At 42.2% G+C, this 18,038-nt stretch overlaps 1 protein-coding gene across 2 annotated transcripts; it reads left to right on the forward strand.

Annotated features, from left to right (window-relative positions):
• Positions 1 to 1,429: 1,429 nt before the first annotated feature.
• Positions 1,430 to 17,963, forward strand: LOC120052268 (acidic leucine-rich nuclear phosphoprotein 32 family member B-like). 2 transcript variants are annotated; one of them, XM_038999083.1, is made up of 7 exons: positions 1,430 to 1,855; positions 10,016 to 10,165; positions 15,153 to 15,275; positions 15,508 to 15,679; positions 17,394 to 17,467; positions 17,548 to 17,584; positions 17,687 to 17,963. In XM_038999083.1, the coding sequence occupies exons 1-7, from the start codon at positions 1,460 to 1,462 to the stop codon at positions 17,842 to 17,844; spliced, it is 1,110 nt and encodes a 369-aa protein (XP_038855011.1). In that variant the 5' UTR covers positions 1,430 to 1,459; the 3' UTR covers positions 17,845 to 17,963. The 2 variants fall into 2 exon arrangements, with proteins under 2 accessions (XP_038855011.1, XP_038855012.1); XM_038999084.1 differs by having other exon boundaries at positions 17,690 to 17,963.
• The last annotated feature ends 75 nt before the right edge of the window (positions 17,964 to 18,038 follow it).

An 18,038-nucleotide genomic window follows, 5' to 3' on the forward strand; every position in this document is an offset into this window, starting at 1 on the left:
GCATGGTAACAGTTGAACAGGATGAAGGAAAAAGGAAACCGCACACTGCTCTTGATAATATCACTGATCTTTAATAAGCTTACCTATCGGCCTCACGGCCTTCGTCAGAGCTTTTCGTGAGTAACAAAAAAAATAGCACCCTTATGTAGACCTAGCCCCACCCACATCCGTTCCACGCATCGAAAGGGGTTGAGGCGAAGGAAAAACAAATAAGTGCTACCAAATATAACAATATGCATTTCATAAATATTTGAATAAAGTGTGTAAATAAGACGTATTAAACACGTCTGTAAAACCACAATGAGGACATAGACCTACCGAGCAAGTTTTCATTAATCACTGGGTACATCGTACGAAAAACAGTAATCTTAAATAAGAGCATAGTTCATGTTCAAATTCACAACATAACATACATAGGCAAAAGATAATACAAAGGAAAAAACCAACCGTTCTTTTGTATTTTATTTGTACCATCTTTGAAATGCAAGAAAAAGGCCATAATGTATTATTCCAGCCCAGGTTCAATATACATTTTGGTCACTAGATGGCAGCAGTGCATGTGCAAAGTTTTAGCCTGATCCAATGAACCATTGCATTTCTGTTCAAATTTTGTATCAAGACTGCCCAAATATGGCAAATTTGTTTGTTAATAACTTTTTATGTTCAAAATTGTACACTCTCCTGCTACAATAGTATTGTATTATTTCACTGTAATAGCTACTGTAAATTGGACAGTGCAGTTAGATTAACAAGAATTTAAGCTTTCTGCCAATATCAGATATGTCTATGTCCTGGGAAATGTTCTTGTTACTTACAACCTCATGCTAATCGCATTAGCCTACGTTAGCTCAACTGTCCAGTGGAAGGGACACCTTCCAACTGACTTGCCTAGTTAAATAAATACAGATAAATACATTCTAAAGTATAATTTCACCAGGTCGTCTAAGTCAGGCATTTCAACAGTGGCACGCACAGCATTCTCCCTCAAAATGTGTGACATTGTGTTGTGTGACAACTGCACATTTTAGTGGCCTTTTATTGTCCCCAGCACAAGGTGCAATGATCATGCTATTTAATCATCTTCTTGTTATGCCACACCTGTCAGGTGGATGGATTATCTTGACAAAGGATAAATTGCTCACTAACAGAGACATAAACAAATTTGAGCACACTATTTGAGAGAAATATGCATTTTGTGCATATGGAACATTTCTGGACTCTTGAATTTCAGCTCATGAAACATGGGACCAACACTTTCCATGTTGTGTTTTATATTTTTGTAAAGTGTCATTTGTTTCTCTTCACTTGGCCCTAATACTCTCCCGACCGTAGATTGTTACATACACCACCCCATTTCCGAAAATGGATTGCTCCTACAGACAGTGAGTCACGTGGCGGTGGCTTGCTTTATAAAGCAGACAGACGGGTATCCAGCTTAACTATTCGATGTAACGTTAGAATGGGTAAAAAGAGAGATCTAAGGGACTTTGAGCGTGGTATGATCGTCGGTTCCAGGCGCGCAGGGTCCAGTATATCACAAACGGCCGCCCTCCTGGGCTTTTCACGCACTACCGTGTCTGTGGTTTACCGAGAATGGCGCGACAAACAAAAAACATCCAGTCAGCGCCAGTCTAGTGGGCGTAAACAGCTCGTTGATAAGAGGGGTCGAAGGAGATTGGAAAGAATCGTGCAAACTAACAGGCGGGCTACAATTAGACAAATAACGGCGCAGTACAACAGTGGTGTGCAAAACTGCATCTCTGAATGCACAACTCGTCGATCCTTGTCACGGATGGGCTATTGCAGCAGACGGCGGGCACATGAGGAGTGGAAAAACACCGCCTGTGTAGATAAGGTAAAGGAGTCAATGGAACACACTGCGTTCCAACATTGACCAGATTTTCGCACATTCAACAAATCTGATCTAACAAAGTGGATATTCGTCAAATCAGGTCCGATTTTGATATATTTGGCTGTTTTCGCTGTATAACATTTAAAAGTTGTCCCTTTTCAGACTTAGAACTTAGCATTTAGCAGTCACTTCTAACTCCCGTTCATATAAACTGGTTAGCCTAGCTAGCATACAGAAATCGGTGGTAGTCAGTCGGTTTTAACTAATTACGTTGATTGGTGACGATGACATGAATGTATTGGGGTTGACATCATAAGTATTATACTCCGATTTTACCTCAACAACAAACAATAGCCTTAAGTTCGATTGACCTCTTTACCGCATCTGTTGTTGGGAGCGGTCAGCGAATGTTTGTTATTAAAGCATAGAAATGCTGTTTATCTTTTTCATTCTTCAGGCGTGATGTCATACGTTGGCCCCCTTTATTTATAGAAGGACCCAATGTAATAGTCTGGTGGCCATTTTATTAATTGTTCAGTAGTCTTATGGCTTGGGGTAGATGCTGTAAAGGAGCCTTTTGGTCCTAGACTTGGTGCTCCGGTACAGCTTGCCGTGCAGTAGCAGAAAAAAGTCTGACTTTGGTGACTGGAGTCTGACAATTTTATGGGCTTCCCACTGACACGGCTTATTTTCCCAACAGTTTCCCGTGTGTATCAAGAATGATCCAGCCAACTTCACACAACTGTGGGAAGCATTGAAGTCAACAAGGGCCAGCGTCCCTGGGGCGCTTTCGACACCTTGTAGAGTACATGCCACTACAAAATTGAGACTGTTCTGAGGGCAAAAGGGGGGGTGCAACTGAATATTAGGAAGGTGTTCCTAATGTTTGGTAAACTCTGTGTATATTATGGAATATGAGATGAAACTAACCCAGTAATTTCTTGTATTGGCAAACTAGTTGAGTTAGCTCAATTAAAATCATAGACATTCAAATATTGTATATGATCAAATCAAACTTTATTTGTCACATGTGCCGAATACAACAAGTGTAGACCTTATCGTGAAATGCTTACTTACAAGCCCTTAACCAACAGTGCAGTTCAAGAAGAGTTAAGAAAATATTTACCAAATAGACTAAAGTAAAAAAAATAATAAACACAATAAGAACAACAAGGCTATATACAGGTGGTACCAGTACCGAGTCAGTGTGCAGGTGTACAGGTTAGTTGAGGTAATTTGTACATGTAGGTAGGGGTGGAGTGACTATGCATAGATAATAAACAACGAGTAGCAGCAGTGTACAAAAGGGAGGAGGGGTGGTCAATGTAAATAGTCCGGTGGCAATTTTATTAATTGTTCAGAAGTCTTATGGCTTGGGGGTAGAAGCTGTTGAGGAGCCTTTTGGTCCTAGACTGGTGCCTCTGGTGCCGTGCGGTAGCAGAGAAAACAGTCTCTACCTTGGGTGACTGAAGTCTGACAATTTTATGGGCTTTCCTCTGACACCGCCTATTATATAGGTCCTGGATGGCAGGAAGCTTGGCTCCAGTGATGTACTGGGGCCATACGCACTACCCTCTGTAGCGCCTTACGGTCAGATGCCGAGCAGTTGCCATACCAGGCGGTGATGCAACCGGTCAGGATGCTCTCGATGGTGCAGAACCTTTTGAGGATCTGAGGACCCGTGAGCTGTAGAACCTTTTCAAGATCTGGGGACCCATGCCAAATCTTTTGTCTCCTGAGGGGGAAAAGGTTTTGTTTTGCCCTCTTCACGACTGTCTTGGTATGTTTGGACCATGATAGTTCATTGGTGACGTGGACACCAAGGAACTAGGAACTCTCAACCCTCACCACTACAGCCCCGTCAATGTTAATGGGGGCCTGTTCAGCTCGCCTTTTCCTGTAGTCCACGATCAGCTCCTTTGTCTTGCTCACATTGAGGGAGAGGTTGTTGTCCTGGCACCACACTGACAGTTTTCTGACCACCTCCCTATAGGCCGTCTCATCGTTGTCAGTAATCAGGCCTACCACTGTTGTCGTCAGCAAACTTAATGATGGTTTTGGAGTCGTGTTTGGCCACGCAGTCGTGGTTGAACAGGGAGTACAGGAGGGGACTAAGTACACACCCCTGAGGGGCCCCAGTGTTAAGGATCAGTGTGGCAGACGTGTTGTTGCCTACTCTTACCACCTGGGGGCTGCCCGTCAGGAAGTCCAGGATCCAGTTGCAGAGAGAGTTGTTTAGTCCCAGAGTCCTTAGCTTAGTGATGAGCTTTTTTTATTTATTTTTATTTCACCTTTTTTTAACCAGTTAGGCTAGTTGAGAACAAGTTCTCATTTACAACTGCGACCTGGCCAAGATAAAGCAAAGCAGAGCGACACAAACAACAACACAGAGTTAAACATGGACTAAACAAACGTACAGTCAATATCACAATTGAAAAAGTCTAAATACAGTGTGTGCAAATGGCGTAAGGAGGTAAAGCAATAAATATGCCATAGTAGCAAAGTAATTACAATTTAGTAAATGAACACTGAAGGGATAGATGTGCAGATGATGATGTGCAACTAGAGATACTGGTGTGCAAAAAAGTTAATAAAAACAATATGGGGATGAGGTAGGTAGTTGGATGGGCCATTTACAGATGGGCTGTGTACAGATGGGCTGTGTACAGCTGCAGCGATCGGTAAGCTGCTCAGATAGCTCATGCTTGAAGTTAGTGAGGGAGATATGTCTCCAACTTCAGCGATTTTTGCAATTTGTTCCAGTCATTGGCAGCAGAGAACTGGAAGGAAAGGCGTCCAAAGAGGTGTTTGCTTTGGGGATGACCAGTGAGCTAAGGCAGAGCTTTACCTAGCAAAGACTTATAGATGGCCTGGAGCCAGTGGGTCTGGCGACGAATATGTAGCGAGGGCCAGCCGACGAGAGCATACAGGTCGCAGTGTTGTTTGAGTGGTATATGGGGCTTTGGTGACAAAACGGATGGCACTGTGATAGACTGCATACAGTTTGTTGAGTAGAGTGTTGGAGGCTGTTTTGTAAATGACATCGTCGAGGATCGGTAGGATAGTCCGTTTGGCAGAGTGAGTGAAGGATGCTTTGTTGCGAAATAGGAAGCTGATTCTAGATTTTATTTTGGTTTGGCGATGCTTACTATGAGTCCGGAAGGAGAGTTTACAGTCTAACCAGACACCTAGGTATTTATAGTTGTTCACATATTCTAAATCGGAACCATCCAGAGTAGTGATGCTAGTCGGGCGGGCGGGTGCGGGCAGCGATCGGTTGAAGAGCATGCATTTAGTTTCATTTGCATTTAAGAGCAGTTGGAGGCCACGGAAGGAGTGTTGTATGGCATTGAAGCTCGTTTGGAGGTTTGTTAACACAGTATCCAAAGAAGGGCCAGATGTATACAGAATGCTGTCGTCTGCGTAGAGGTGGATCAAGGAATCACCCGCAGCAAGAGTGACATCGTTGATATATACAGAGAAAAGGGTCGGCCCGAGAATTGAACCCTGTGGCACCCCCATAGAGACTGCCAGAGGACCGGACAGGAAGTCCGGACAAGAGGCCCTCCGATTTGACATACTGAACTCTGTCAGAGAAGTAGTTGGTTAACCAGGCGAGGCAGTCATTTGAGAAACCGAGGCTATTGAGTCTGCCGATAAGAATACGGTGATTGACAGAGTCGAAAGCCTTGGCCAGGTGGATGAAGACAACTGCACAGTACTGTCTTTTATCGATGGAGGTTATGATATTGTTTAGTACCTTGAGCGTGGCTGAGGTGCACCCGTGACCAGCTCGGAAACCGGATTGCACAGCGGAGAAGGTACGGTGCGATTCGAAATGGTCAGTGATCTGTTTAACTTGGCTTTAGAAAGGCAGGGCAGGATGGATATAGGTCTGTAACAGTTTGGGTCTAGCGTGTCACCACCTTTGAAGAGGGTGATGACGTGGTAGCTTTCCAATCTTTAGGAATCTTAGACCATACGAAAGAGAGGTTGAACAGACTGGTAATAGGGGTTGCAACAATGGCGGCAGATAATTTTAGAAAGAGAGGGCCCAGATTGTCTAGCCCAGCTGATTTGTACAGGTCCAGGTTTTGCAGCTCACTCAGAAATTTGCTATCTGTATTTGTGTGAAGGAGAAGCTGGAGAGACTTGGGCAAGTAGTTGCGGGGGTGTGGAGCGGTTGGCCGGGGTTTGGGTAGCCAGGAGGAAAGTATGGCCAGCCGTAGAGAAATGCTAATTGAAATTCTCAATTATCGTGGATTTTTTGGTGGTGACAGTGTTTCCTATCCTCATTGCAGTGGGCAGCTGGGTTGAGGTGCTCTTATTCTCCATGGACTTTAGTGTCCCAAAACCTTTTGGAGTTAGAGCTACAGGATGCAAATTTCTGTTAGGAAAGTAAAGGCTAGCTTTTTCAAACTGACTGCGTGTATTGGTTCCTGACTTCCCTGAAAAGTTGCATATCGCGGGGACTATTCGATGCTAGTGCAGTCCGCCACAGGATGTTTTTGTGCTGGTCAAGGGCAGTCAGGTCTGGAGTGAACCAAGGGCTATATCTGTTCTTAGTTCTACATTTTTTGAAAGGGGCATGCTTATTTAAGATGATGAGGAAATTACTTTTAAAGAACGACCAGGGATCCTCTACTGACGGGATGAGGTCAATATCCTTCCAGGATACCCGGGCCAGGTCGATTAGAAAGGCCTGCTCGCAGAAGTGTTTTAGGGAGAGTTTGACAGTGATGAGGGGTGGTCGTTTGACCGTGGACCGATAGCGGATGCAGGCAATGAGGCAGTGATCACTGAGATCCTGATTGAAAACAGCAGAGGTGTATTTGGAGGACAAGTTGGTCAGGATAATATCTGAGGTTGCCCATGTTTACGGATTTAGGGTTGTACCTGGTGGGTTCCTTGATAATTTGTGTGAGATTTAGGGCATCTAGTTTAGATTGTAAGGACTGCCGGGGTGTTAAGCATATCCCAGTTTAGGTCACCTAACAGAATGAACTCTGAAGATAGATTGGGGGGCAATCAATTCTCATATGGTGTCCAGGGCACAGCTGGGAGCTGAGGGGGGTCTATAACAGGTGGCAACAGTGAGAGACTTATTTCTGGAGAGATTTTTTTTTTTTAATTAGAAGCTCTAACTGTTTGGGCATAGACCTGGAAAGTATGACAGAACTTTTCAGGCTATCTCTGCAGTAGATTGCAACTCCTCCCCCTTTGGCAGTTCTATCTTGACGGAAAATGTTGTAGTTGGGAATGGAAATCTCAGAATTTTTGGTGCCCTTCCTAAGCCAGGATTTAGACACGGCAAGGACATCAGGGTTGGCGTACTGTGCTAAAACAAACTTAGGGAGGAGGCTTCTGATGTTAACATGCATGAAACCAAGGCTTTTACGGTTACAGAAGTCAACAAATGAGAGCGCCTGGGGACACAGTGCCCGGGTTAACCTCTACATCACCCGAGGAACAGAGGAGGAGTAGGATGAGGGTACAGCTAAAGGCTATCAAAACTGGTCTTCTAGTGCGTTGGGGACAGAGAATAAATGGAGCAGATTTCTGGGTGTGGTAGGATCAATTCAGGGCATAATGTACAGACAAGGGTATGGTAGGGTGCAGGTACAGTGGAGGTAAACCGTGGCATTGAGTGACGATAAGAGAGGTTCCATCTCTGGACGCACTAGTTATGCTGGATGAGATCACCGCATGTGTGGGAGATGGGATAAAAGAGGTATCTGTGGCATGATGAGTGGGACTAGGGGCTCCGCAGTAAACTAAAACAATGATAACTATCCTAACAACAGTATACAAGGCATATTGACATTAGAGAGACATAAATCGAGGCATAAAGCAATCACAGGTTTTGATTGCGAGAGCTAGCTAAGACAACAATGGGTAAGACAACAACAGTTAATCAGCTAAGACAACAACAGGTAAAATGGTGATGAATGGGCAGAGAGGGTCAGTTAACTACACACAGGGCCCGAGTTCAAGGCCGGAGCCGACAGATAAACAAAATAAACAGCTTAGTGGGCACTATGGTGTTTAAAGGCTGATCTGTAGTCAATGAACAGCATTCTCACATAGGTGTTCCTTTTGTTCAGGTGGGAAAGGGCAGTGTGGATTGAGTTTCCGTCATCTGTGGATCTGTTGGGGCTGTAAGCGAATTGGAGTGGGTCTAGGGTGTCCGTGAGGATGCTGTTGATGTGAGCCATGACCTGCCTTTCAAAGCACTTCATGGCTACCGCCTTGAGTGCTACAGGGCGGTAATCATTTAGGCAGGTTACCTTCGCTTCCTTGGGCACAGGGACTATGGGGGTCTGCTTGAAACATGTAGGTATTACAGACTGTGTCAGGGAAAGGTTGAAAATGTCAGTGAAGACATTTGACAGTTGGTCCACGCATGCTTTGAGTATACATCCTGGTAATCTGTCTGGCCCAGCGGCTTTGTGAATGTTGACCTGTTTAAAGGTTTTGTTTACTTTGGCTACGAGAGCGTTATCACACAGTCACCCAAAACAGCTGGAGCTCTCGTTCATGCTTCAGTGTTGCTTGCTTCGAAGCGAGGCATATTTGACAATGGGTTATAATTATTATAATTTTTTATCGAATCATGGCTTTGTTAATCAGAATACGATGTGATCAGATCTTTTTCTAAAGTGCTTAGATGTTTCTTTGCAGCAAGACTATTTCTGACGCATTTCATGACATCCAAATGCAATCAGTTATGTGGAATCTCAATCCCTAAAGAGGGTTTAACCGAACCTCTGCCTGGGAGAAATGTGCTTCCTCATATGATGCGTGCTGCTACCGAACCAAAACAAAAGTGTGAATAAAGTCAATACAATTTGCCTCACTTTTTTGAAGGAAGTTACTGGGTATAAACATATCACATCAAACAATTCATTGGCGACACAATGTTTAGAAGAGGTTCAGAGATCGGAGCATTTATTCCTATCATGCGTATTCTATGTGAAACCATAATGTGCAGTGCATGTGCATACGCAAATTCTACAGCCCGTATAGCTTGACCGAGGAATTTTGTTTGCAGGATACCTTGACCACATTATCCTTGTTTTACTCATTTCCGTTCTGAATATTTCCTTCAATGTTGTTTACAAAACACTGATATAATGTAACAAACTGCCCTATCAGTCGTGCGCTCGATTGCTAAGCAATCCATTTCCTCCAATAGATTTGAAGGTAATAATATCATTTTCTGGGTATATTTGCAATTTTTCCTGTTGCTGTGGGGTAGGTTGTCAGGCTTCTCTTGCAGCTCATCTGCTTAAGGGCAATGGCTAGCCTGTAGCGAGCTTGCTAACAAAAAGCATTGCATGTGTCATTAGTGACTGAACAGCGGGCAAGTGAAGGTAGAACTGTATTGTGCGGTTCTTCCTCGTGGCAGCTGGTTTAAAGAAACAACCGCGGTGCCTCGACATAAAACATCATGCAACCAAATACCTTTATTGATGACTCCACTCGACAGCCTTATCAATGTTTCACTTTGTTAGTGTGCAAATCATGATCTTTGATATTCAACGTTTTTTCATCATTACGTTTATATTCAATTATTTATATTTTTAATTCCATAAAGTTATTCTTGCCAACCGGTTTTCGACAACACTTTGGTATATAGCTAGAGCGGCAGGTAGGCTAGCGATTAGCGTGGCCCATGCTATCCAGGATCCTCGGGATGTCCCAACTCAGATGTTACCTCATTGAAGTTGACATTTTAAAATGGCTAAGGTTAGGTAAGGGTTAAGGTTTTGGGTAGGGATGTCCCAAGGATCCCAGATGACACTAACCGTTATTGTTGGGCCAATAACTCGAAAGGTCTCTAGTTCAAATCCCCAACGCGACAAGGTGTAACATCTGTGGTTGTACCCTAGAGGCACTTAACCCTAATTGCTCCAGGGTCGCCGTAGATAATTACAGACCCTGACAGAGACCCCACTCTCCGAGGGTGTCTTAGGACATTTGTAAAATAGAAATAAGCACTCAAATTATTATTTATCATGTATGCATAAAATAAAGTTTGCATTCTCAATTGAGTTTGTAGTGCAGCTGTAAACAATGCACGCATGCCTAAAAAAATAGAATCTTTGAATTTCATGGATTACAAATGTACACATTCCATTTTTTAATTTTTTATCCTTATAGGTACGGGAACTTGTCCTGGACAACAGCCGATCAAATGAAGGGAAAATCGAAGGCCTCACAGAAGAATTCGTCAATCTGGAATTCCTCAGTTTGATAAATGTTGGCTTATTCTCAGTTTCCAACCTTCCCCGACTTGGGAAACTCAAAAAGGTAATATTTTGCTTCATTTTATACAAGCACTCACTCACTCAAAAGTTTTAGAACACCTACTCATTCAACATTTTTTTCTATATTTTTACTATTTTCTACATTGTAGAATAATAGTGAAGACATCAAAACTATGAAATAACACATGGATATACATTAACCAAAAAAAGTGTTAAACAAATCAAAATGGATTTTCATCCATATCGGGTGAACTGTTTTAGAAATTACATTACTTGTACAGTCGGCCCATTTTAGGGGACCAAAAGTATTGGGACATTCACTTATATACTGTACCTTCCGAAAGTATTCACACCCCTTGACTTATTCCACATGTTGTTGTGTTACAACCTGAATTTAAAATGGATTAAATTTAGATTGTTTTGTCACAGACCTACAGACAATACCCCCTAATGTCAAAGTGGAATTATGTTTTTAGATATGTTTACAAATTAATGGCTGTGATAGGATAACTGAAGATGGATCAACATTGTAGTTACTCCACAATACTAACCTAATTGACAGAGTTAAAATAAGGAAGCCTGTACAGAATACAAATATTCCAAAACATACATCCTGTTTGCAATAAGGCACTAAAGTAAAACTGCAAAAAATGTTGCAAAGCAATAAACTTTGTCCTGAATAAAAACTATAGGATTTATCCAAACATAACACATTACTGAGTACCTCTCCATATTTTTAAGCATGGTGGTGGCTGCATCATGTAATGGGAACGCTTGTAATAGTTAAGGACTAGTACATTTTTCAGTATAAAAAAAGAAACGATGTGCTAAGCACAGGGAAAATCTGGTTCAATCTGCTTTCCACCAGACACTGGGAGATTAATTAATCTTTAGCTGGACAATAACCTAAAACACAAGGCCTAATCTACACTGAAGTTGCTTACCAAGATGACACTGAATGTTCCTCAGTGGCCGAGTTACAGTTTTGACTTAAATCTACTTTAAAATCTAGGGCAAGACGTGAAAAATGGTTGTCTAGCAATGATCAACAAATAATTTGACAGAGCTTGAAAAATTTGGAAAACAATAATGGGCAAATGTTGCACAATCCAAGTGTGGAAAGGTCTTAGACTTACCCAGATAAACTCAGTTGTAACCACTGCCAAAGGCGCTTCTACAAAGTATTGACTCAGAGGTGTGAATACTTATGTAAATGAGAGATTACTGTATATAATTGAATACATTTGCAAAAACTTCTAAACATGTTTTCATTTTGTATTTATTTGATTTTGAATTCAGGCTGGAACATAACAAAATGTGGAATAAGTCTTGGAGTATAAATACTTTCTGAAGGCACTATATGTGTATTAAAGTAGTAAAAAGTTAATTATTTGGTCCCATATTCATAGCATGCAGTGACTAAATCAGGGTTCTGACTCTATAAATTTGTTGGATACGTTTGCTGTTTGTTTTGGTTGTTTCACATTATTTTGTGCCCAATATAAATGAATGGTTTGTCATTTTGTAGTCAGTTTTTTTGTAAATACGAATATCATGTTTCTTGGCCATGTTCTGTTATAATCTCCACCCGGCACAGCCAGAAGAGGACTGGCCACCCCTCATAGCCTCCCTTCTAGGGAGTTTTTCCTAGCCACTGTACTTCTACACCTGCATTGCTTGCTGTTTGGGGTTTTAGGCTTGGTTTCTGTACATCACTTTGTGACATCAGCTGATGTAAGAAGGGCTTTATAAATACATTTTATTGATTATTTTGATTGATGTTTCTAAACTTATTTTAATGTGGATGCTACTAGGGCTGTCCCCATAAAAATATATTGGTCAAACGAGAGTCGTCCTGTTCTTTCGACCAATCGATTGGTCAATGTTTAAACTTCTTTATCCATAATTGACATAGACACCCTATGTGCCTATGTATTTTATGTGCCTATGTATTTGAATAAAACCAACTACATATGCACTGAGCTTGTCTGACGCTTTAAGCACACTGTTTGATTAAATAATTAAGCCACACAAATGACTCGGAGCCCGACGGTCACACAGTGTTAAAAAAAAGACAGGGAGTGCCTGTGTGACTGGTGCATGTTGTCTCGCTCACCTCCCTACTGCAGCAAAAGGCACCACAGCAAGTGTTTATTGCACTGTCCCTGCTAAAGCTGCATAGGAGCAAGCCTTGTGTGAGTATTACGTGTGCCAAACAGTTGCTTTAACATTACAAAAAAAAATGTCTGACCATTTGGAACAGTGTAAACAACACTAAGTGTTGTACCAGAGTCTTATCTAACAAAAAATGATATATAGCCTTTATTACAGCAGACTGAAAACAGTTGCATGCATTAGTGAATTGCGGTTTATTTATTGTTTAGGTTAATTATTCAAAGCTTCCTTTTATTTAATTTTAAAACTAAAATGCTTGATTGCATTTTAAAGTCTGAATGTTTCGTATGCTGTGTGATGGCAGGAATGATTGATTGATTGGATTGATACAGTAGCCTATATATTGAAATATAGGCCTAAGTTACGGTATTAACTTAACAGGACGCACTCTTAGGCCTACAGCTCTATGGTGGTTATACAAGGATACTATACTATGCCTACAAATGATAACGATCATAATTGTAATAATAAGAAAAAGGAGGGTATAGGAGTGAGAGCTGCGTGCATATTAGGTGTGACAAAGGGGTGCTGTTAGATTACCATATAATTTTCCTGCCTGTTTGGAACAGTGTAAACAACCAAATTATAAGTAATACCAGTCTGTTCTAACGAATAAAAAATGTAAGGCTTTATTACAGCATAGCAAAGATTTAAAAACTGCTAAATTCAGTCTGGTATGAGAACGGTAGCCCCCATCTGCAAAAGCAGGGTGTCTTTTTTACACAACGTTTAAAGCAAACATCTTACAAGGTAAGCTTCGATTTGTTCCTGTGTTTGAGCTATAGGTACATGGCATGGGAGGTATGAAATTAATCATTGGGTTGGTTGGAACAAATCTAGCCTATAGCCAATGTTATCTGATGTATGACTTAATGGCAACATCGAAGTGGCGCCGACAGAGATGGTCGCCTCGCTTTGCGTTCTTAGGAAACTATGCAGTATTTTTGTTTTTTTATGTATTATTTCTTACATTATTACCCCAGGAAATCTTAAGTCTTATTACATACAGCCGGGAAGAACTATTGGATATAAGAGCAACGTCAACTTACCAACATTACGACCAGGAATATGACTTTCCCGAAGTGGATCCTCTGTTTGGACCACCATCCAGGACAATGGATCTAATCCCAGTAGCTGACCCAAAATGGTGCCACAGAAGGGGCAGACAGAGCAGCCTCCTGGTCAGGCTCCGTAGACGTGCACATCGCTCCCGAGTATACTACTTGCCAATGTCCAGTCTCTTGACAACAAGGGAAACAATCCGAGCAAGGGTTGCCTTCCAGAGAGACATCAGAGATTGTAACAGTCTGTTTCATGTAAACATGGGTCTCTCGGGATATGCTGTCGGAATCGGTTCAACCACCGGGCTTCTCCATGCATAGCGCCGACAGAGATAAACACCTCTCTGGGTAGAGGAAGGGGCGTGGGTGTATGCTTTATGATTAACGACTCATGGGGTAATCATAACAACATACAGGAACTCAAGTCCTTCTGCTCACCCGACCTAGAATTCCTTACAATCAAATGCCGGCCATATTACCTCCCAAGAGAATTCTCGTCAGTTAGTCACAGCTGTGTACATTCCCCCTCAAGCGAACACCAAGACGGCCCTCAATGAGCTTCACTGGACTCTATGTAAACTGGAAACTATATATCCAGAGGCTGCATTTATTGTAGCTGGGGATTTTAACAAAGCACATTTGAGAACAGGGCTACCTAAATTCTGTCAGCATATTGATTGCACGACACGCAGGGCTGATACTCTCGACAAACTTCCACGATGCATACAAAGCCCTCCCCCGCCCTCCCTTCGGCAAAAAACAGTAGGTTACTCTGGCTGGAATTGTTACTCTTGTCAACCGCAGACAGCGACCATATCCAACACAGGATTTTTATAAAATATTAGTTAGTTGTAAAATATTAGATTTTAGTGTTGCACCATTTATTTTTGCATAATATAACCATATACAATTTCAGTATCACATGCCTTACAGTGATGTGATGGACAGTGCCATCCCTGTGGCCTCCACAATGGATTAGTTCACTGAGAGAAGTGTGAATCAGATAAGTGTTTTGTGTACCATGCGACTGCTCTACAAAATAAATCTTGGTTGATCAACAACCTGTCGACCAAATAATCGACCAGTCGACTAAATGGGGTCAGCCCTAGATACTACCATGATTATGGATAATCCTGAATGAGCCATGAATAATGTTGAGAGAGAGTTGGATGCAGAAATGTCATAGCCCCCCCCCCCAAAAATGCTAACCTCCCGGTATTGTAATGGTGAGAGGTTAGCATGTCTTGGGGGTATGCTATTTGTACATCTAACTTTCTCATCATTATTCACAATTTATTCAGGATTATCCGTAATCATGGTTGCATCCACATTAATGTAGACCTGTTTAGACTTAATCTGTTCTTGTGTACAATAAAAGTGACTCAAATGACACCATTTGTCATTACCATTCATTTATATTGGGAACAAAATAACCTGAAACAACCAAAACAAACAGCAAATGCATCCAACAAATTTGTGGAGACACGAGTTTGATGTAGTCATTGCGTGCTATGAATATGGGACCAAATACTCAACTTTTTAACTACTTTAACACACAAGTGAATTTGTCCCAATACTTTTGGTCCCCTAAAATGGGAGAACTATGTACAAAAAGTGCTGTAATTTCTAAAATGCTCACTTGAAAATACTCTCAAATTTAAAATTGACAGTCTTCACTTTAACCACAGTCGTTGTATCATTTCAAATCCAAAGTGCTGGAGTACAGTCAAAACAAGAAATGTCACTGGCAAAACACTTTTGGAGCTCACTGTATATCTTCACATTATGTTGCAGTTGGAACTCGGTGACAACAGAATCTCTGGTGGCCTTGACATGCTAGCAGAGAAACTCCCCAACCTCACACATCTAAATCTAAGTGGGAACAAACTGAAAGACATCAGCACATTGGAACCTTTGGTAGGTACACCAAACTCCCGGTAGAGCACAATACAGTGCGACACCATCTCATTGTCTCAGGCTATGCCTCAAATGACACTATTCCCCATATAGAGTTTTGACCATAGACCTAGTTGGCAGTGTGATGTTTGTTTCCCTATATGGCTGTGGTCAAAATTAGTTTGCTAGCCTATATGGGGAAAAGGCAGTGTTGTTCACCCCCTAATTACCCTACACCCATTTGGTCCCACAGAAAAAGCTGGGCAGCCTGAAGTGTCTGGACTTGTTCAACTGTGAGGTGACCAACCTGAACGACTACAGGGAGAGTGTGTTCAAGCTGCTCCCTCAGCTTACCTACCTGGACGGGTACGACGTGGAGGACCGAGAGGCATCTGACGTGGATGGGGTGGACGACGATGATGAGGGTTGGCAACCATTTTGTTTTTTTCCATGTTTTGAGGAAGTATAAGAAAATGAAAATGCAGTTGTGAGTTGAGAATGTGGGTCTTCTGTAGCTCAGTTGGTAGAATGTGGAGCTTGCAATGGCATAATAGTGGGTTTGATTTCCGGGACCACCCATATGTAAAATGTATGCACACAACACTGCAAGCAACTTTGGCTAAAAGCATCTGCTAAATGGTATATCATTATACACTGAACAAAAATAAACGCAACATGCACCAATTTCTTATATGTTACTGAGTTAGTTCATATAAGGAAATCAGCCATTGAAATAAATTCATTAGGCCCTAATCTATGGATTTCACATGACTGGGAATACAGATATGCATCTGTTGGTTACAGATACCTTAATGGTAGGGTCGTAGATCTGAAAACCAGTCAGTATCTGGTGTGATCTACATTTGCGTCATGCAGCGTGACACATCCTTTGGATAGAGTTGATCAGGCTGTTGATTGTGGTCTGAGGAATGTTGTCCCACTCATCTTCAATGGCTGTGCGAAGTTGCTGGATATTGGCGGGAACTGGAACACGCTGTCGTACAAGTTGATCCAGAGCATCCCAAACATGCTCAATGGGTGACATGTCTGAGAATGCAGGCCATGGAAGAACTGGGACATTTTCAGCTTCCAGGAATTGTGTACAGATCCTTACAAGGGGTCCTGCATTATCATGCTGAAAGACGAGGCAATGGCGGCAGATAAATGGCATGACAATGGGCCTCAGGATCTCATCGTGGTATCTCTGTGCATTCAAATTGCCATTGATAAAATGCAATAGTGTTCATTATCCGTACCTTATGCCTGCCCATACCATAACCCCACCGCCACCATGGGCCACTAATGTTCACAACGTTGACATCCGCATTCCGCTCGTCCACACAACACAATACACAAAGTTGAGCATTTGCCCACTGAAGATGGTTACGACGCCGAACTGCAGTCAGGTCAAAACCCTGGTGAGGACGACAAACACGCAGATGAGCTTCCCTGATATGGTTTTTGACAGTTTGTGCATAAATTCTTCATTTGTGCAAACCCACAGTGCCATTAGCTGTCCGGGTGGCTAGTCTCAGACGATCCCGCAGGTGAAGAAGCCAGATGTGGAGGTCATGGCTGGCTTGGTTACACGGTCTGCGGTTGTGAGGCCAGTTGAACGTACTGTCAAATTCTCTAAAATGACGGAGGTGGCTTATGGTAGAGCAATGAACATTCAATTATCTGGCAACAGCTCTGGTGGACATTTCAGCAATCAGCACTCAAATTGCATGCTTCCTCAACTTGTGGTATTGTGTTGTGACAACTGCACATTTTATTGGCCTTTTATTCTCCCCAGCACAATGTGCACCTATGTAATGATCATGCTGTTTAATCAGCTTCTTGACATGCCACACCTGTCAGGTGGTTGGATTATCTCGGCAAAAGAGATGCTCACTAACAGGGATGTAAACAAATTTGACAAATACACTTTTTGTGCGAATGGAAAAATGATTGGATCTTTTATTTCAGCTCATGAAACATGGGACCTACACTTTATATGTGTTTTATATATATATTTTTTTTCAGTACATGTTAGAAACCATGTTAGTACATCGTGGATATTGTCATGCAAGGGGATTCTATTGTTGGGTTTTTCGACAGTGGATGTGATGTATTTCTTTGCTCTTTTTTTTTTTTTAGGAGGAGCAAAGGATGAGGATGGAGAAGAGGAAGACTTTGACGAGGAGGATGATGAAGTCAGCGGTGACAAAGAGGTAAAGCCCCTTTTTGGTTTGTTTATGACCCAAAAGATCAACGGGGGATATGGTTTGAAAGCACTGTCCTATCTCCCCAGGAAGAAGACCTTGGTATTGATGATGAGGATGACAATGGTATGTCATTCTTGTACTTTTTGTCACAAGTTTATGTTAAAAAGTTAAACTTTTTGATACTTTACGAAGTATAATATTATAACCCTTTCCCATTTCCCCCAGAAGTTGAGGCTGTCCAAGGAGAGAAGAGAAAGCAAGAGCCTGACGACAATGATGATTATGAACAAAAAAAGAAAGGCAATCAAGTTACCAACCCCTTCCCTCTCCGCCCTGACACCCACCCACACCCTGCCTACTCCACGTCTCTCCCCCAGCTTTGAGCCCCCGTGTGGGGAAAGACTGTACCGGACAGGTGGTTCAAGTGGAGCTGCCTCCGCCCCATGGAACCGAGAGCCATCCTCAAGGAGCGCACCACACCGCATTCCACTTTTTTACTGTCAACTCCCCCTTTATGTATACCTGTGTGAGGACTTTGGTACTGTATCTAGTTTTGGGTCTGTGCTTTTTAATATTT

Source organism: Salvelinus namaycush, chromosome 8 (genome assembly GCF_016432855.1).
Source record: "Salvelinus namaycush isolate Seneca chromosome 8, SaNama_1.0, whole genome shotgun sequence".
Classification (NCBI taxonomy): Eukaryota; Metazoa; Chordata; class Actinopteri; order Salmoniformes; family Salmonidae; genus Salvelinus; species Salvelinus namaycush.